The 19,719-nt window shown below is 51.3% G+C and overlaps 1 protein-coding gene across 3 annotated transcripts in view; it reads left to right on the top strand.

The window, feature by feature from the left end:
- Positions 1–19,719, top strand: part of Slc12a5 (solute carrier family 12 member 5) — a 40,057-nt gene that overhangs the window by 5,836 nt on the left and 14,502 nt on the right. For 2 of the 3 annotated variants that reach the window (XM_026787044.1, XM_005362890.3), the window contains exons 2-11: positions 7,193–7,287; positions 7,609–7,740; positions 8,096–8,242; positions 9,040–9,094; positions 9,572–9,702; positions 12,523–12,764; positions 13,435–13,646; positions 15,505–15,675; positions 15,915–16,013; positions 16,160–16,217. In XM_026787044.1, the coding sequence (XP_026642845.1) occupies positions 7,193–7,287; positions 7,609–7,740; positions 8,096–8,242; positions 9,040–9,094; positions 9,572–9,702; positions 12,523–12,764; positions 13,435–13,646; positions 15,505–15,675; positions 15,915–16,013; positions 16,160–16,217 (1,342 nt within the window). Of the gene's footprint in view, positions 1–28; positions 2,060–7,192; positions 7,288–7,608; positions 7,741–8,095; positions 8,243–9,039; positions 9,095–9,571; positions 9,703–12,522; positions 12,765–13,434; positions 13,647–15,504; positions 15,676–15,914; positions 16,014–16,159; positions 16,218–19,719 lie in introns of those variants that run through there. The other variant, XM_005362891.3, reaches the window with a different exon arrangement.

Raw genomic sequence — 19,719 nt, 5'->3', positions numbered from 1 at the left:
AAAAAAAAAAAAAAAAAAAAAGACAACTTGCAAGAGTTGGGTCCCAAGCATTGAACTCAGGTTGTCGGTCTTGGCTGTAAGTACCTTTACCTATCACAGAGCCATCACACCAGATCCCAAATGCTCACATCTTGTCCCTAACGGATTAGCTGTGTGTCTACAAAACTAAGTCTCCTCAGTTGGCCTCGTCTGAAATCATTGACAAATTCCACAGGGCCGGTATGGCAGTCGGCCCTGTCCAAGGTCCCGAAAATGCCTGCAGTGTAAGGTATCTCTGCAGATACCGGAGACTTTCTGCTCCAGCCAAGAAGCCTCAGGATCTTTGAAACCTGGGCGTAAAAGAGGCAAAACTCATCCCAGACTAAACCCCTGTTAATTTTTCTTTTCTTTTTTGAAGCAGAGAACCAGAGGCAGCTGAGCAGCGTAGATATGATTGTACTCTTTCATTGGAGGCAGGATGAATTTAAAAAGAGGTTCTGCTGAAGAGCCACCTATCCTGGAGTAGATAGAAATGGGTACTAGAATGAATTCTGCCATTCATTGGCATTCATGGGCAGTCATTTTCTGTCTTGGTGCTTAGTTTTTTCATTTATGAAATGAAAACTGCAATAGATAAGACAAACAGTTCTTCTGCCCGGGATTTTGAGGACTCGAGTCAGGAACCAGAGTGACTGTAAAGCTATTTCCTTTACACTTGATGGTATGCTTAGATCTCCCAGATGCAAAGGGTCCAAACCTCAGATGTCACTGTCTGCAGCGTGTCTGGACTCTAGGGTTGCTGAGGGTTCCCAGGGTATTCAAGCTCCCGGGGGAGGGGCTGGAGAGGAGGAGGAGCACAGAAGAGCACGTCAGGGCTGGAAAGCCTCCAAAAGCAATCCTGGATTAGGAGATTAGACACTCCCGACCCAGGAGAAAATCTGATCCCCAACCGGCAGGCGGCCTCATTTCCCCCTTCCCCCATCCTGTTTCTGGCCAGCCTGGGGCCAGCGTACCCTCCCTAGGGGCTGCACCATCTCGGGTGAAAAGGTGGTGTTGCTGAACCTCACTACTGCCTGCAGCTCACTGTGCTTCATCCATAAATCCTCCTACATCAGAAAGCCCCCGTCTGTGGTGTGGGCTCCAGGGACGTGTCTTGGGGTAGGATGCTGAGACTCCAGCCAGCCTGAGCACCATGAGAGAGTTCTCTACAACTCTTCTAGTGGCAACCACCGGTTTAAAAACAGGATGGGCCAGACAGATCCATTGACCTGAGGCCCCTGGGGCAGCACAGGGCCTCACTGATGGGGGGTCCTGGGTTCCATCTTCCTTCAACTCCAACCTCTAGGACAGAGGTTTGGGAATGGGTCGGTTTTCCTTCCAGGCCTTGCCTCACCAGTTTTGTAGGCAGGCTCCCTGGGGCCCTTATATTTTACAGTGCCCGCCCCTGCCGCCTCAGTTCCCCACATCTTCCCTCCAGGGGTCACCTCGGACCCCCAGTCAGGCAGCCGCTGCGGGGCCGCCTCCCTGCGGCCGCGACCTAGTTCCCTGCCGTTATTTTTAGGGCGCGGGATGGCACCTGCCCACGTGCCGGGCCCCGCCTGCGCCGGAGAGTGGGGGGGGGGGGTTGCTTCTGCTCTAGGAAGCAAGGGCCGCGGCTCCCGCAGCACCCCCTCCATCCCACCCGCACAAGCCCCCAGTTTTCCGGCGAGGGGGACACTGGAGTTCTCTGTCCGCTCCTCATCCCTTCTCCTCCCTCCCTTCGGCTCCCCCCCCAAAAAACCCGCCAGTGGCTCACGCCTCCTGCATACGGGATGAGGTGAGCAGCGCCGCTGCTGAGAGGGGGCGCGCGCGGGTGTGAGCGTGTGTCCGTGTGCGAGTGTGTGTGCGCCGGGCGGGCGGGCACTGCAGCTTCTTCCTCCGTGGAGCGGAGAGCGAGCGAGAGAGCTCGAGCAAGCCAGCGGCAAAGGCGGGCAGAGGGGCGCAGGCAAAGCGAGGCAGCCATCCCGGAGCCGGCGCCGCGCAGCCACCATGCTCAACAACCTGACGGACTGCGAGGACGGCGATGGGGGAGCCAACCCGGGTAAGCAGTGGTCCGGGGGCGGCGGGGGAGGGGGCGGCGAGGAGGAGGGCAGCTTCGGGGTGAGAGGCGGAGCGGGGGCCGCCTCCTATAGAGAAAAGCCCCGGACTGACCCGGGCTGCGGATGCGGAGGCCGCTGTGGGGCTTGCTCCATTGGAATGCGATAGGCGCTGTCCGAGGTTCTGGAATGCGCCGCGCTCGGAGGCAGATTGGGGACCCCGGGTTGGGAAGATCCGCGGCCTGGGGCTAGACTTGGATTAGCTAAACCTGAGAGGCTGTTGGAAAGGGATGGACTAGCTGGAACAGGACTGATGTGCCATTCGACGGGCAGGAGGGAGGCTCCTTTCCCCGAGAGGGGACCCTGGCGTCCTGGCGCAGAGCAGGGACCAGCAGCTTCTGGGGGCGCAGTCTGCTGCAGTCCCTCGCTCTGAGCTTCCAGTTGGAAGGTGGGGGAAGTGATGGCCCTGAGGTTTGGAGGCATATGATAGCTCCCGTCTGGGCTGCAGCGTCCCCTTAAGGGGTACTTAGTGCAACCAGGACACCCTCCCCCAAGGCTCCCTGAAGTCCTGATCTCAGCCTGAAGCTACCTCCTCTGTGGATTTTCAGGTCTACTTTGCCGAATTTCCTCTCCCTCTCGGTTCTCCGTGGGTTCCCATTCAGGACAGGAAGCAAGATCCCTTCTTCCCTCTTTCCCCCTTCTCTTGGTACCCTGGGGCAGCAGGATGGTTTTCAGGGCGGGGCAGGGGGAAGTCTCTACAGTTAGCTCTTTTAGCATCCTGGTGAGGCCTCAGAAACGGGGTCTCAGTGGCTGAGTCCCCAGCGCCGTGGCGACACTGCGGACTCGCTGCGGTGGGTGCAGAGACTTGTCAGGAGCTGAGGGGCTCTGGAGCAAATCCTTGTGCAGTTCCGGTTCTCCGTCATCCTTCACTGCCGTTTTTTCTGCTCTGAGGTCTTGGGGCCAGGCACCCCCTCGGGCTTCCAGGCCCCTCGCTGCCCCCCAGCGGTCTCAGGCATCCATCACCGCTGTCAGTCGCCCCCAGCCCCCACCCTTTAGCAGCGTTGCGTCCCCTGAGCGCACTAGCGCATCTCCAGTGCCTGCTGTCTGCGCTCAGAGCCTTCAAACACTCCCTTAGACATTGCTTGACCCTCTGGGCAGAGACTCCCACAGACCTCCCCAGGAAATGGCCCAAGGCCCCAAGAGCTGAAAGCATGATCTCACAGACACTAGCAGGTTTGACTCTGAGGTCCTTGGTTTTAGATCACAGTCAGAGCCAAGTGGAGGCGTGGGAAGGCTGGGGGCATCAGCATCTCTGGTCCTTTGTCCGAGACACCCCATTCCCATTCTCCCACGGGGCTGAGTCCTATGCAGGGGACAGAACTGCTGCTGGCCAGCTCATCCATCTCTCCAGTGACCCTGGGGTCACCTCTTCAGGCACTTCTCCCTTGGCTGCAGGGGGAGGGGTTGTAAAGGTCTACTCTACTCTGCGGCAGCGCCAGGCATCTTGAAGCAGTCAGTGCTCAGGGAACGAAGGAAAGGGATGTCACTTCCTCCCGGGGTCCTTCTCAGGTACCTCCATCATGAGACATCCCTGCTCCCCAGAATGGGTTCTGTGTATTCTTCAGCACCTGCTTCCTACACCGACCTTCACTGGACCTCTGTGTTTCTATGGGGTCGCCAAAAGAAGGCACATGTGTGCTGGAAGCAGGATTCTAATAGTTCTTTCCAGTTCTCAGGACTCCCTGTACATTTCTAGACACGGAGTGTAGCAGGCCCACCTGGAGACTTTCTTTCCATATACAGAGTCCAGCGCTTGGAATTAGAGTGGCCAGAACCTGGGTCAAGCATTCTGTATCCCAAAGTGGGAGGGTCTTCCCTGGACTCTTGGTGAGAGTGATAGGAGGAACTAAAGACTTCCCGGGTCTAAGCAAAGAAGGACCAAGAGCCCCTGACTCTGAGTCTTGATTCCTGGAACTAGATGGAAGGATCTGGTGTTGACCTCAGGGAGAGTATGAGGGCTCCTCTGAGCCAAAGAAGATCCCAAGGATATTGTCCCTGGCATCCAGATCTTTTTCCCTTTGGGGTCAGACGACCCTTTCCCTCCCCAAGCTGCCCCGGGGATTCCCTTCAGGCCCAGCCTCTGGCCTCGGGGGAGGCGCCTGTTTCCTCCGGCGAGCTCTGGCCTCCGCAGCTTAATTGAAAGCCGATTCAGGCTGAGAGCTCCCAGGGGGCGGGGATGGGGGCGGGGGCGGGGAGGGCTCAGCCTGGGTCTGGGCTGCCTCTTGCGCGCCTCTAGAGCTCTCCCAGCACCCAGACTCCTGGCTCTGGGGAGTCAGGACTAGTTTCCCCTTTGCTGTCCTGCTCCTTTGAGAACGCAGACGCTCACTCCCCATCCCCCTTAACCAGTGAGCCCAGCATTCCAGGCAGGGGACAAAATCAGCCCTTGGCTGATGAGGCCCGGAGCCTGGCGTCTGGCCCAGGCAGCGGATGGAAAGGCGGGACCCAGGACGAGCCTACCATGCCGCCCCCCTCCCCTGCGCTCCTTTCCTGGCCGGGATCGGGCCTGTAGTCTGGCTCTGCGCTGCGCGCTGCGTTACATAAGCGGCTGCGGGCGCGTGGCCGGCTCAGCGCGCTGCGCGGTCGGTCCGCGCTGTCGCCATGGAGACTGGCGCCCGGCCTCCTAGTTACGGGGTCCCTGGCCAGGGTGTCCCCCTTCCAGTTGGTTAAGCGTCATCCGCTGGGGCAAGGAAGGAAGGCTTGAGAGGGGACGTGAAAAACAGGGGAGGGGCTCTTCTGATGGTGGTCTGGGACCTAATGGAGGGTGCTTCTGAGAAAGGCACCCAGCTGTTCAGAGAAGCCCTTAAATCTTGCAGCTGAGAGAAGGATGTGGGGATAAGAAGCCCAGGCTAGATGGGTACCAGGTGTGCTAAGAACGGTAGTTGCAATAGTAGCAGTAGGTACACTTGGGTCGCCAACATGGTATGTGTTATTTCAGTTGACTTCCTAGTCATTCTATGAGTTAGGCCAACTTACTATTCCTTTGCAACAGGAGACAGAGCCAGGGAGGCTGGTACTGAAGCTTAGCTTTCCCAGCTCAGTCCTTTCCTGAACCGCTAGGGATTTTTCTCTTACACCCCATTAGCTTCTCTAGTCCCAACTATCCTATGGCAAGAGCAGAAGGCATCTGGCCAACATTTTAGAAGGAGATGGGACCCACCTCATTCTCATTTCTCCTGGTTTCTGATCCCAGACAGATCTTTTCAGATTCTGGGGTCTGAGACGGAAGCCTTGCTGAATTTTCCTCCAAATACTGTTTCCTGAACATCTATTACATGCTGGCTATCACAGGGAGAATGGGCCTGTTATTCCCAGGAACTCACCTTGGTGAGAGGAGAAAATGGCTGGCGGCCCGGTTAGGCAATCAGGCATTTCTGCCTCAATGTGGCAAGGTGGAGGTGGGTGTTTTTTGGAGCAGGTGCTGTCCCCTGCCCCCAAATTTCAGACAGGTTGGGATACATCATGCTCTTGAGAGAGGTCCCTGGCCAGGTGACTGAAGAAGGGTTCTAGGAGGCAGGAAGGAGGATGCTAGACAGACAAGGACACCAAGAGATGAGGGCTAGGGGACTCAGGGTCCACAGGGCCTCAGCTTTACTTAGAACTTGGACAATGGTGATTCCTCCCCAGAGTCCAGGAAGATGACTACTGCTGGGGCTTCAGCCCTGGCGCTGAAGGAGGCTGATGGCTGGAAATACCTAATCATGTCCCTGGAAAGTTCATATCTCGGAGGGACCCTGCTCTGCACCAACAGAGTTTCTCCTTGGCTTTTCACATTTCCTATATATGTTTGTGTGTTTACCCTTAGGTCTTCTGGTGTGCAACTTCTTTCATGGACATTGCTCCCTCCTTGTGCCCAGGAAGCTTCTGGACCTTCCAATAGATCACCCTCTCTTGCACACTTCAGTCCATTAAGCTATAGCACCATCCCACCCATTGGCCCATGCTAGGAACCCCAGGCTTTATCCTAGATTCTTCCCTCCCCCTCCCCAGACATCTGGCACAGCAATGCTTCCATAATGATGGACGCTCGAGTCTTTCCATTGCCCCAGATTACTGTGACCGAGGTGTTGTCAGCCTGTGCCCGGACTGTGGAAATGTTCTAGTCGTGTACTTCTCACCTGAAGCCAGAAGGCTTGCTGCAATACTCCAGTCAGGTCATGACACTCTTGGGCCCGAAACTTCAGTGACTGCCATTGTCCTCTGAATGGGATCCAAATTCTTCAAGATGGCCTGGCACTTCCTTAAGGCTCACACTACCTTGAGTCATCTTCTCCCAAGCCACCCTTCATCCTTAGCCCCAATATGCCCCTTCCTAAGACTCTCGCTAGATCACGTCTTGTTCAGCAGTAACCTGTTCTGTTGGCTTCCACATCTGGGACACCAAACACACTGTTCTGGGTTCTCTGTGCCTGGGACACCCTCCTGCCACCCCCCAGTCTAGCCCTTACTCATCTTCAGTTCTCAGCTGACGCGTCACTTCCTCTGGGAAGCCTTCTGTGACCTCTCAGGCTGGGCTGTGTGCCCTCCTGCGTCCCTGATGTTTTGTTTCCTTCACAGACTCTAGCAGTCCTGTCTACTGCTTCTCCCCTGGCTTTGGCTTGGGTCTCTAAGGACAGGAACAGTGTCTTAGGCTGCTTGATTCCTCCTCTGGCCATTCTGTTGACACATGGGAGAATGACAGTGAGGGGGGGGTATAAGATGCTAAAAGGGTATCCTTGGGAGTTCAGGTGGCAGAGTTCTCTGCAGCCCTCTCTAGGAAAAAATCATGCATGCACCCACATACTAAGATGGGCTCATTTATATCCAAGATGGAAACTCTGAAGACTCATGGTAGATGAACCAGGACCCTTCCTCAAGAGCAAAGAAGGACACACATGTTCATCAGGCACTCAGAACAGCCAGCAGTAAATTGGGTTCTTTATCCACGCTGCCAACTAAAATCACGCAAGAAGGCAGTGCAAGCCCAGTTTCTCCAGCCTGTGATCTAAGGCTCCAGGTGTTAAAGTGGCCCCATAGCTCTATGCAGGATGGATAGGGAGCAAGTGACAGGTGATGGACCCCTGACTCCTCTTCTTTCTCAGGTGATGGCAACCCCAAGGAAAGCAGTCCCTTCATCAACAGCACTGACACAGAGAAGGGAAAAGAGTACGATGGCAAGAACATGGCCCTGTTTGAGGTGGGCTGCTTGGGCGACAGTTAGTCACGCTGGCTCATCAGAGCTCCCTCCCTCCCTCGGGAAGAGTAGACGCCTCTCCATTCCTCCCTCAGGTCCACCATCTTCCCCGGCCTCCCTAGCCCTCCTTGGTCTTTCCTGCCTTTACCTCGTGGTTCCCTGCCCTCCTCTCCTACCTCACCACTTCCTTCTCCTGTTCCTCCCACTCCCCCCTCCTCTGTTTCCATTGCATCCCAAACTCAGTGGCCTGACCTTCGTCCCCATCTCACTCCAGTTGCTTCCCTGACCTTCCTGCTCCCTAATGCCGACCCCTTTCCTCCATAGGAGGAGATGGACACCAGCCCTATGGTGTCCTCCCTGCTCAGTGGGCTGGCCAACTACACCAACCTGCCCCAGGGAAGTAGAGAGCATGAAGAAGCGGAGAACAATGAGGGTGGAAAAAAGAAGCCGGTGCAGGTGGGGCCTTGGGGGAGAAGGGATGGGAGAGGAAATGGATCTGGATGGAGGAGTGAATGACACAGAAGAAAGAAGGAGGGCAATGGCTATGGGGGGGTAGGGGAAGAAATGGGAGATGAAGGGTGAAGGTGGAGGAGAGGAGGAAGGAGGTATTTTGAAGGATGCACGAGGGAGGCAACGGGAAGAACCTGGAGGCAGGTAGAAAGGAGAAAAGGACGCAAGAGCCAGAGGGAAGAGGGATGAAAGGGGGGGAGAGGCAAGCAAGGAGAGGCAGGGAAGGAACATGGAGGAGGTGTGGGCTAGGCTGTTGGTACTGAGTAGGGGCTGTAGAGACTGATGCTGGCCTCTCTGGCAGGCCCCACGCATGGGCACCTTCATGGGCGTGTACCTCCCGTGCCTGCAGAACATCTTTGGCGTCATCCTCTTCCTGCGGCTCACTTGGGTGGTGGGCATCGCTGGCATCATGGAGTCCTTCTGTATGGTCTTCATGTGCTGCTCCTGTGTGAGTGACCCCTCTCCTCTGCTCAGTGAAGACAGCTGGGGTTTGGTCGAGGCCTGGGGGTGTGTAGGGGGGAAGAAGCATGAGACCTGAGCTTTTTATAGGAGTCACTACTTGTGATCTTTGAGAGTAAATTAGGTCTGACTGGTCCTTCCTGAGTCTCATAGGCTTCTCTCTGATGACTGTCAGCCAGGCTTCACCTGCGTGCCTATGTTTGTGTACTTGCACAAGTACTGCAGATTCATTGATGATAAATGCAGAGAAGAAAACAAAATTCAACATAACTGCATAAGAATAACATTTTGGAAGGTCCCTACTCACACACAAAAAAATGAGATTATGTCTCACAGATAACTTTGCAATTAGATTCTTCCCGTCCACCTTGAAAAAAAAATCTAATATCTATTGAACACCAAGTTTATATTTTTGTGTCTTCACACAAAGCCTTAGGACCACTTCAAATATATCAGTGCTGAAGCTACGCCTTTCATTTTATAGATACAAATACTGAGGCCTGAGAAATGAATTGTCTTATGAATTGTCCTAAGTTACCTAGGGACCAAACTAGAGTGATCAGAATTCTCTTGTATGTATGGTAGCTCCTCCCATTTTCATGGTGAATAAGAGGTTATTTTTTGAGAAGGGCTTGGCATGTGCAGAGGTTGGAACAGACCCAGACAGAAGCTCAGGAGAGGAGAGCCTGTGGGTTTGGCTGGTGACTGTGGGGTATATTGGCTTGGCCGCCAGCCAGGCCACTGCTGCCCCCAGCAGCCACCATTCTGATGATCTCTTTCCTGCAGACGATGCTCACAGCCATTTCCATGAGTGCAATCGCAACCAATGGTGTTGTGCCTGGTATGTGACTGGGGCCTTTGCAGAGTGGAGGAGGGCTGGGGCCTGATGATTGACAGGGGGAACAGAGGGCCAGGCTTTGTGGGCCATCAGGACCCAAGACCCAAGACTGTATCGCAGACCAAGAGTAAGGCTATTATTGCTCATGAGGTAGGTAAGGGCAAACCTGTTGGGGTTAGAGAAGGAGGCAGATGCTGGTGTTGAATAGGGCAATGGTCACCTTCTCCCCTACTCAGCCTGAGAACCTCTTGTCTGCCATCCTATTTTCTGAGCTATGACCTCCTTACAGGGGTAATTAGCGACCTGGGAATAATTACTGCCGCAAACTCCATGCAGAGTGCTTGGCTTTAGTCTCCTTTCTGGGGCGGCAGCCCGAGGTCTAGAGAAACCATCTTCTGCCCTCTGTCCCTAAGTCCTGCTCACTGCAGAGCTGCCCGGGGCCCTCTGACCTTCTTGCTGATACTAGTTTTTTTTCTGCAGCTGGTGGCTCCTACTACATGATTTCCAGGTCTCTGGGCCCAGAGTTTGGGGGTGCCGTGGGCCTCTGCTTTTACCTGGGCACTACCTTTGCTGGGGCTATGTACATCCTGGGCACCATCGAGATCCTGCTGGTGAGAGGGGGAGGGGAGGAGGTTTGGGGTCCCAGGCTGTCAGCCACTTAACCAGTGTTCCCCGAACACCTGCTATAGGTCAGGCCACACTGCCTAAGGAAAGCTAAGGCCAAAGAGAAGTCGGATGTGGTCTGTCTCAAAAGAGTTCCCAGTCTGGCTGGGGAGACAAGATACAATAATTATGTAACACAAACAGCTGTGGTTTATCAGGCACCCACTGAGCTCTCGGAGCTCCAAGTGCTTTACAGTCATTATCGCGAATCCTTAGAGGTTTAAGTATTATGATGGCATTTTACGAATGAGAAGCCCCAAAAGGCAAATAGATCACTAGCTCAAGGTCACTCCGCTGTGGGGGAAGTGGCAGAGGCGGGTTGGTAAGAGTTAAAATAACAGCTGGAATAATGAGAGCCCACCACATTCCAGGGAGTGTGCCAAGTGCTCTTTGGGCCAGGCAGTGGCAGCACGTGCCTTTAATCCCAGCACTCAGGAGGCAGAGGCAGGTGATCTCTGTGAGTTTGAGGCCAGACTGATCTAGAAGAACTAGTTCCAAAGCTACAGAGAAACCCTGTCTTGAACCCCGCACCCCCCCCCCCCCCCCCCCAAAGTGCTCTTTGGATGTTGGTTACAGAGCTCCGACAGATGTTCTTGGGTTGTAAAAGAGAACAATGAGGGACCGTGTAGAGAGATCTCTTAGGATGGAAAGAGTCTAGGTGTCTGGACTGAAGGACGGGCAGGGCAGCTGCCTAGGCCTCCTGTTCTTTCTGTTTGAATGGGTGCAGAGTAGGGAACCTTGGTTTAAGGAAAGGGGTGCAGTTTAGTTGCCTAGAGTGCTCCAAGTCCTGGCTTTGCTTCTCAGAACAATATACACGCTACACCTGGGAGGCGGAGGCAGGAGGATAAGAAGTATGAGATCGCCCTCAGCGACATAGTGAGTTTGAAGTCTGTCAGGGATGCAAGAGATCCTGTCACAAATGAAAAGAAAAGAAAAGTGGAGTTAACATTTCCCAACTCCCTATCCTCTGCAAGCCCTAAGATTTTAAGAGTGGTAGCCCCCCCCCATGAATCTCTCATGTGTTAGAAGAGAGGGCAAGGCCAGAGAGTCTCAGAAACATGTTGAGGGATGTGAGCCTACATCCCTCTGACTTCCAGGGTCTGTGCTTGCCCACTGTCCCTATGGTTTTAGGAACCAAAACAGACAGAGACAGAGCTTCTGGTTTGGGGGCAGGAGAGAAGAAATCGGGTACTGGGGGCTGGAGGGGGCACATTGGAGCAAGCACTGTGGACTCTGTGACTTACGGCATCTCTAGATGCATTGTCAAACAGTTCTGCCCACCGCCTGACACTGGAACAATGTCAGAGTGAGGGAGAGAGGGAGCTAGTGAAAATCAGAAGCATTTTTGTGTGTAGCTCTTGCGTTTCTGTTCTTTTATATGATATTTTGTTCTGTCTTTGTAAAACACAACTCCACCTATAAATATTTTCTCAAGAACCCGAAAACTCCCTTTATTTATAAATAAAAAGTAACTTAAACAAACATAAGAATTGTAAGTTTAGGGGGCTGGAGAGATGGCTCAGAGGTTAAGAGCATTGCCTGCTCTTACAAAGGTCCTGAGTTCAATTCCCAGCAACCACATGATGGCTCACAACCATCTGTAATAAGGTCTGGTGCCCTCCTCTGGCCTGCACCACAGACAGAATATTGTATACATAATAAATAAATAAATATTTTAAAAAAAAGAATTGTAAGTTTAATGTAGGCATTTTAGAAGTATGAATTATGCAAGACATCACATTTTAATTATTCAATAAAAGCTTCCATTGTTTTATTTTTGTTGTTGTTGTGTTGTTGTTCTTTTCTTTTCTTTTGTTCTTTGAGACAAGGTTTCTCTGTGTAGCTCTGGCTGTTCTGGAACTTGATCTGTAGATCAGGTTGGCCTTGAACTCAGAGGTCCACTTGCCTCTTCATCCCAAGTGCTGGGATTAAAGGCCTGCACCACCACACCCAGCTAGTTGTTTTCATTAGGCAGGGTCTCCTTATGGTTCAGGCTGATTTGATACTTTTGATCCTCCTTTCTCAGCCTCCTGGGTTCTTGGATTACAGACACTGATATTTGGATATCCCTACAAACACATCTACAATTATACACACACATGGATAAATATTTCCACATATAAATTTATAGAAATGAGATCATAAGATACAATTGTCTTATAGAACTTTGACCTTATTCACCCAATGCCACCACACATAGTTTTTAAACTCTTGAAACGAGGTCTTGCTATGTAGCTTAGGCTGGTTTCAAATTCTCCTGCCAGAGCTTCCCATAGTTTGGAATTATAAAAGTCTGTACCTCCATGCTCACCATGGATAGTTTTAGCATCAGTCCCTATAAATTTATGCCTTTTTTGCCTTTGCTGCTGGGGATAAACCCAGGGCTTATATTCATATCAAATGTACTTTTTATCACTGAGTCATGCCACAATCTCATGCCATCTTTTTAAATAGCTTTGTAGTTTAAGTAGAAATAAAATACCCTCTAGGGATAAACATCTATTTTCCACCTTTATATCATAAATAATAAAAGTAATAACTATAATTAATAGCTATAATAAATAATAGCAGTGAAGAACCTTTCCCAACATCCTTGAGTGCTATTTGTATCGGCTGCTTCATAAACATTGCAGAAGAGCCCACACCATCTTTAGCCAGGGCTTTGTTGATGGATATCACTTCCCATCTTGGAGATAATTTCCCTGGGGTGAGTCTCAGCTGGCCTTTCCTGGGTCATCTGTCTGACTTGCTTTGCTCCTTTCCTGCAGGCTTATCTCTTCCCAGCCATGGCCATCTTCAAGGCAGAAGATGCCAGTGGGGAGGCAGCGGCCATGTTGAACAATATGCGGGTATATGGCACCTGTGTGCTTACCTGCATGGCCACTGTGGTCTTTGTGGGTGTCAAGTACGTCAACAAGTTTGCCCTGGTCTTTCTGGGTTGTGTCATCCTCTCCATCCTGGCCATCTATGCAGGGGTCATCAAGTCTGCCTTCGACCCACCCAATTTCCCGTGAGTGCTGTCTTTCTGAGTCTACAATATTGTGGCCCTCACTGACCCAGCTCATGTTAGCATAGTAAGAATCTCTGCCAGGTCCCTCTCTCTTCACCTCTCAGAACTAGAGTGTGTGGGTTGTGAGCAACATCCCTGCAGGGTAAATGTTTCCTATTTAGGGCAAGTTCATTCAGGATGGGATAACATTTTTGGAGGAGGGAAGAGGTTCTCTTGAGTGTGTCAGCTTCTTGCTGCTGGAAAAGGAACACACTCTGTGTGGTGGGGAAGCTTCTGGATGGGTAAGCCTCTTAGAATGGACAATCTTAGTTTTTGACACCTTCACTAGGGTGGAAAAGAACCCAGAAGAGAGAACCCAGGGTTCAGGTCCCCTTTGGTTCTCTTGCTTCTCTAGTACAGAGTTCCCTCTATCTCAGTGGCAGAGGACAGGGCTCCAGGCTGCTGTCCATGGTGCTGAGCACAATAGTGCCAACAGGCTTGTTCACTACCTTGTCTGCATGCTAGACTCACTTGGGAAACTATAGAAACGCCAATGGTGTGCGCCAGACAGAACCAGAATCTCTGGATGTGGGGCTCAAAATTCAGTGTCTCTAAAACTCCCAGTGATTCTACTGTGAAACCAGGGAGCAGTCTTGTTCTTCCCGCCTCCCTTGCTTGTTTCTCTCCCTAGGATCTGTCTCCTGGGGAACCGCACGCTGTCTCGCCATGGCTTTGATGTCTGTGCCAAACTGGCTTGGGAAGGAAATGAGACAGTGACCACACAGCTCTGGGGCCTTTTCTGTTCCTCCCGCTTCCTCAACGCTACCTGTGATGAGTACTTCACCCGAAACAATGTCACCGAGATCCAAGGCATTCCTGGTGCTGCCAGTGGCCTCATCAAAGGTTGGGGGAAGGGAAAGGGCTGGCGCCCATGGAGTGCCTCGGGGATTATGGGTTAAATTGTCAGGATTAGGGACATTCCTTGGGTTTCAGTCAATTCAGTCAGCTTTAATTGGGCATCTTGTGTAGGCCATGTTCCGTCCTAAGCAGTATGGAGAAGGAGAGGCGAAAGAGTGGAATGCACTCCATTGTTACTGAAAAGAAAGCCAGTCTAATAAGTGTTCTCTGCCTACTAAGTACTTAACAATCGTGCCAAAGCACTGGGACCACAGCATACACGAGTCTCAGTATTTGGCCTTGGGGATTTTAGTGACAGAAAGAGTTGTTAATAGATTCTGATCCATAGAGATGTGTATTCAGTGAACAGAGAAGCACGAGGAGACACAGCATCCATATATATCAGATGTCAAGAACAAGGCTTCCTGCACTTGCCAAGGGAGGCTTTGGAGGACAAGCAAGAGACTGTCAGTTGTATAGGGGAACACGGGAATTGCAGAGCAAAGGACATCCTGTTTAATGTGTGTGACTGTGGGAATCATAGCCTGTCCTTTGGACTGTGAATCATTCGATGTGACTCGGGGGCTGTGTACAAAGAAAAGACAACATGGAATGATGCTAGAGAAGATGGCACAGGTCAGACTGTTGCAGGCCCTAGAAGGCTTGCGGCAGAGTTTGGGTTACAGCCTGAAGGCAGCAGGGGTGCAGAAGGAGGCAGATGCTGTGAGCCCAGGAGAACGAGGACTCTTCTGAGAAACAGGGATAGTTTCAATGGCAGTGGAGTAGGGGTTCTTAACTAGAGCTGTTCTGCCCTGGAGGTGGCCAGCCCATCCATGTGCACATGCACACACATACACGTACACACTTTATTTTGTGTGTTTGCATGTATATGTACACACATGCCATGTACATATAGAGGTCATAGGGACATCTTGCTGGGGTCTGTTCTCTCCTTCCACCATGTGGGTCTCCGGGTTTGAACCCAGATTATCAGATTTGGCAGCAGGTGCCTTCACTGACTGAGCCATCTTGCTGGTCCCTGGAAATATTTTTTTGGTCATCAAAACTAGAGGGATTGGGGCTAGATAGGCTCAGAGGTTAAGAGAACCAGAGGACCCAGGTTTGATTCCTGCACCCAGATGGTGGCTCACAACCATCTGTAACTCCAGTTTCAGGGGATCTGATGCCTTCTGGCTTCTGCAGGCACAAGGCACATATGAGGTTCACAGACATGCATGCAGACACAATACCCATGCACATAAGACATGAGGAAAACTTGAGGGCTGCTCACCTTTAACGTGTAGATGACAGGCTTCTGCCTAACACCCTGCGGTGCTGTTTGAGAGCCCCTGTAGCAGAGTCATCTACCCCAGCTGCCGCTGGTGCAAGGTGGAGGAGCCCTGGAGGGGGAAGAAAAGCTTGTTTGAGAAATATTAATGAGTGGTGACGGGTAGAAGTTGAGATGCTTTGAAGCAGGGGAAGGGAACAGGAGCAGCTGACAGCAACGCCAGGGTGTTTGAACTGATTGATGCTATTGCCATAACCAAGATGAGAGATGCAGGGACAAGCTGGGGCTTGAGGGCTGATGAGGTCAACTGGGGACGTATGGAGTCAGTCTTGGAGAAGATTTTCTGTGTCTGCCCCACTAGATTGGGCTATTTAAAGGCAGAGACTCAGTCCCATTCAGCTTTGAAATCTGTGTCCCCACCCTGGCAAAACATAGGAGCTTGGAAAATGGTGTGTGTGAACGGCCAGTTGTGGGAACGAGATCTGGTTGGTCTTACCTTTCTGCTCCCTACCCTCCTGGTCTAAGCTCTGGCCCCCAACTTCCGGTTGTCTCCCTGAGTGTCTCATCTTCCTACAGAGAACCTGTGGAGTTCCTACCTGACCAAGGGGGTGATTGTGGAGAGGCATGGGATGCCGTCAGTGGGCCTGACAGATGGCACCCCTATCGACATGGACCATCCCTATGTCTTCAGTGACATGACCTCTTATTTCACTCTGCTTGTTGGCATCTACTTCCCCTCAGTCACAGGTGAGGGGAAGCTTGGGGAGGGAGGCCTGTGCCTGGGAGTGGGTGGGCAGGAGGTTCAGAGACAAGTACCTAAGCAGTAGGTACTTGTTCAGGCCCTATGGGAGAAAGGAAAGAATCAGGCTCCAAAAAGATAGCACAGGAGCCAGGGTGGTACCAGTGAGGTACCAGGCTCCCAACTCCAATATGTGTCCTTTCCTCAATGGCCCCGGCCTCTATCTGAACTGCACTTCTGCCTACAGGGATCATGGCTGGGTCCAACCGGTCTGGAGACCTGCGGGATGCCCAGAAGTCCATCCCTACCGGAACCATCCTGGCCATTGCCACCACCTCTGCTGTCTGTATCCTACACAGCTGGGTGGTGCCCACCCTGGGTGTGGGGGGAGTATTGCGGGAGGTATGGAGGTTGCTACCTTCTCTGGTGGCTCAGGATGGGCGATGGTGGGGCATCACCTTGCTAGGGGTTCTCCTTCATTCTCTGCCTTAGACATCAGCTCTGTTGTTCTGTTCGGGGCCTGCATTGAGGGGGTCGTCCTGCGGGACAAGTAAGTCAAGGAATGGGGGTGGGTCTTGTCCTGGGGGAGGGGCAGGCTCAGGAAGAAACAGACCTGGCAGGGTGGCCTGAGCACAATACTTGCTGATTTACTCATTTTCTTCCTACTGAGTATTTTATCTTTCTTGTCACTGAAACTTAAGAAGCTCCACAGATGTCCCTTTGGTTTGGGATAATCATCTATTTAAGTTCTATTCATTCATTCATTCACCTAACACCCCTGTGTATTGTTCACTGCCTTCAAGGTTCTGAGGGAAGCAAAGAGTAACACAGATTTTTGTACAGGGCTACAGAGAGCACAGGAGGTTCAGTGTGACCCAGTCAAGCAAACACATTAATAAATATATTACTGCTAGTTTTAAGGTAGTTTGACTCCTTTTTTTTTTTTTTTGTTTGGTTTTTGAAGATAGGGTTTCTTCTCTGTATACTTCTGGCTATTCTAGAACTTGTTTTGTAGATCAGGCTGACCTTGAACTCACAGAGATCACTTGCCTCTGCCTCCCACGCTTACCGGGATTGAAGGTGGTACCACCATACCTGGCCCATTTATCTCCTTTAGTCATAGACCTCCCAGAGATCACCAGGGTCCCTTCACCTTGGCTCTTCATCCAGCATTTGAAGGACTTCAACAGACACCCAAGGAAAAAGCTGGAAGGGGCTTTTGTACATTGTAATCTGTCCTGCACCAACCATAGGCCAAAAGCATTAGACTAAAGCTCAGTTTGTGTAGACTATTATTGTCATTAATAATAATTATTACTGTCATTAATAATAATGTGCATTGGGGTTTTGCTGCATGAGGGTGTCAGGTACCCTGGATCTGGAGTTACAGTCAGTTGTGAGCCACCCTGTGGGTGCTAGGGATTGAACCTGGGTCCTCTGGAAGATCAGCCAGTGTAGACTTGCTCTGGTCATTGTTCCCTAAACAATACAGTGTGGCATCCAGGTCCACAACACTTCCAGTGTGTTAGGAGTTGTGAGTCATCAGACACGATTCTGAGTCTTCAGGGAAGTGCGTGCCTGCCGGTGGATACTTTGTCACCTGTAGATCTGACCACCACAGAATCTGGCATCTTGGGAACAGAGACCCACCCCACAGATTCTGAGAGATGCTTGCCTCAGTTTTCCTTCCCAGTTTCTTTAAATTTTTTATTTATTACCAGCCATGATGGCACATACCTTTAGTCCTAGCACTCCAGAGGCAGAGGCAGGCAGACCTTTGTGAGTTCAAGGCCAGTCTGGTCTACTAGTGAGTTCCAGGCCAGCCAGGGTTGTGTAAAGAGATCTTGTCTCAAAAAACAAAGAAATTATTTTTTATTAGCAGTGCGTGTGTGTGTATGATGTGTGTGTATGATGTGTGTGTGTATGATGTGTATGATGTGTGTGTATGATGTTTGTGTATGATGTGTGTGTGTGTATGATGTGTGTGTGTATGATGTGTGTGTGTATGATGTGTGTGTGATGTGTGTGTGTATGATGTGTGTGTGTATGATGTGTGATGTGTGTGTGTGATGTGTGTGTGTATGATGTGTGTGTGTATGATGTGTGTGTGTATGATGTCTGTGTGGGAGGGAGAGGGTGTACATGTGTTTGTAGGTGTGTGGGGGTCAGATGACAACCTTCAAGAGTAGGTTCTCTCTCTCCACCATAGATTCTTGGGACCAAACTCAGGTCTGAATATTTTGCATCTGTGACTGTTAGTTTTAGAGAGGTTTGATCTGCATGCATCTCATTTAACCACAGACCTTCCATGAGACTGCCTTGCAAGGGTCTGTGTTTGAAGGACAGGCACCGTTAGTCCCAAGTCATCTCACTGGCCCCTTTTTAAAGTTTATTTTCCTTTCAGTGTTGAATAGAGATTACACAACTAGGAAGGGAGGGCATTACAGGCAGTAGGGACATTTTCCAGGGTGAAGAGGAGAAACGACTGTGTTATGTATGTCCGTGTGCATACTTAAAGCTGTATTGGGTTTAGCGCCCTGGTCCCTCGCTTCTGGAGAGCATGTGAACACACAAGGAGCAGGGGGATGGAAGGGACTCACATTAATACTTTGGTTTCTTTGTGGCAATGCAATGGGGTTGTGAGGCTGGGCAGGAGTCATGATGGGGGCCTGGTCTGGAGTCAGGATGGGGGCCTGGGCTGGAGTCAGGATGGGGGCCTGGGCTGGAGTCAGAATAGAGACCTGGATTATAGTCAGGGTGGGGACCTGGACTGGAGTCAGGATGGGGGCCTGGGCTGGAGTCAGTGTAGGGGCCTGGGCTGGAGTCAGGGTAGGGGCCTGGGCTGCAGTCAGGGTAGGGGCCTGGGCTGCAGTCAGGGTAGGGGCCTGAGCTGCAGTCAGGATGGGGGCCTGGCTTTTCCACAAGGAAATTAAAGCTTGATTTTTGTTTTAAGAAATGGAGTCTACTGCAAGATCTTTTGGTGGGGGTGTGGCCCAATCAAGTGAAAATTTGCTTCTGTGATGTTATTTTAGAGTCGTTTGACCTCCGTGCATCTCATTTCATCATAGACCTCTCACGAGACTGCCGCCAGTCCAGCATCCCTCATTCACCGCTCTGCCTGGTGTTTGAAGGAGCTCAGCAATGTCCCCTGAGCACATCTCCAGGGACAGGATTCCAGCTGCTAAGCAGCAGCTCCACTTTCCCTCCTCTCCACCTTCCCTCTCTTCCCCCAACCCCCCTCTCTCTTTCACCTTTTAAAGAATACTTGTTTTTATTTTATGTGCACGAGTGTTTACCTGCATGTATGTCTGTGCACTGCATACATGCCTGGTGTCTGTGGAGGCCAGAGTGAGTGCTGCATTCTCTGGGACTGGAGTCCAGGCAGCTTGTGAACTGTCATATGAGTGCTGGGAATGAACCAGGTCCTCTGGAGAAGTAACCAGTGCTCTTACAGCTAATCCATCTGGCACATGCCTTTAATGCCAGCACTTGGAGGCAGAGGCAGGCTTTTCTTTGTGAGTTCGAGGCCAGCCTGGTCTACAAAGTGAGTTCCAGGACAGTTAGGGTTGTCACACAGAGAAACCCTGTCTCAAAAAACAAACTAACAAACCAAAATACCAAAACCTCCCAAAACCTCCCAAAACAAAACAAAAAACAAACAACATCTGATCCATTTACTCTGCCTCACCCCCCTTTTTGGAGCTGAGGTCTTGCCGCACTGCTCAGGCTGCTCTGGAATTCTTGGACTGAAGGAGTTCTCCTGCCCAGTTTCACGTGGCTTGGGCTGCACGCACATGTGAGCGACCACACTGTTTTAAAGCAGTGGCACTGATACAAAATACTTTCTTCTGATTTTGTTTTGTTTGTTTTTTTGAGGCAGGGCTTTTGTTTGTAGCTCTGGTTGTCCTGGAATTCACTCTGTAGACCAGGCTGGCTTTGAACTCAGATCTGCCTGCCTCTGTCTCCCCAGTGTTAGGATTAAGGGTGTATGCCACCCTGCCTGGCCTGATTCTTTTCTTTCTTTCTTTCTTTCTTTCTTTCTTTCTTTCTTT

This window comes from Microtus ochrogaster, linkage group LG8 (genome assembly GCF_000317375.1).
Source record: "Microtus ochrogaster isolate Prairie Vole_2 linkage group LG8, MicOch1.0, whole genome shotgun sequence".
In the NCBI taxonomy this organism is placed as follows: domain Eukaryota; kingdom Metazoa; phylum Chordata; class Mammalia; order Rodentia; family Cricetidae; genus Microtus; species Microtus ochrogaster.
The sequence above is the reverse complement of the archived record's forward strand: the minus strand, read 5'-3'. Positions and strand labels throughout refer to the sequence as shown.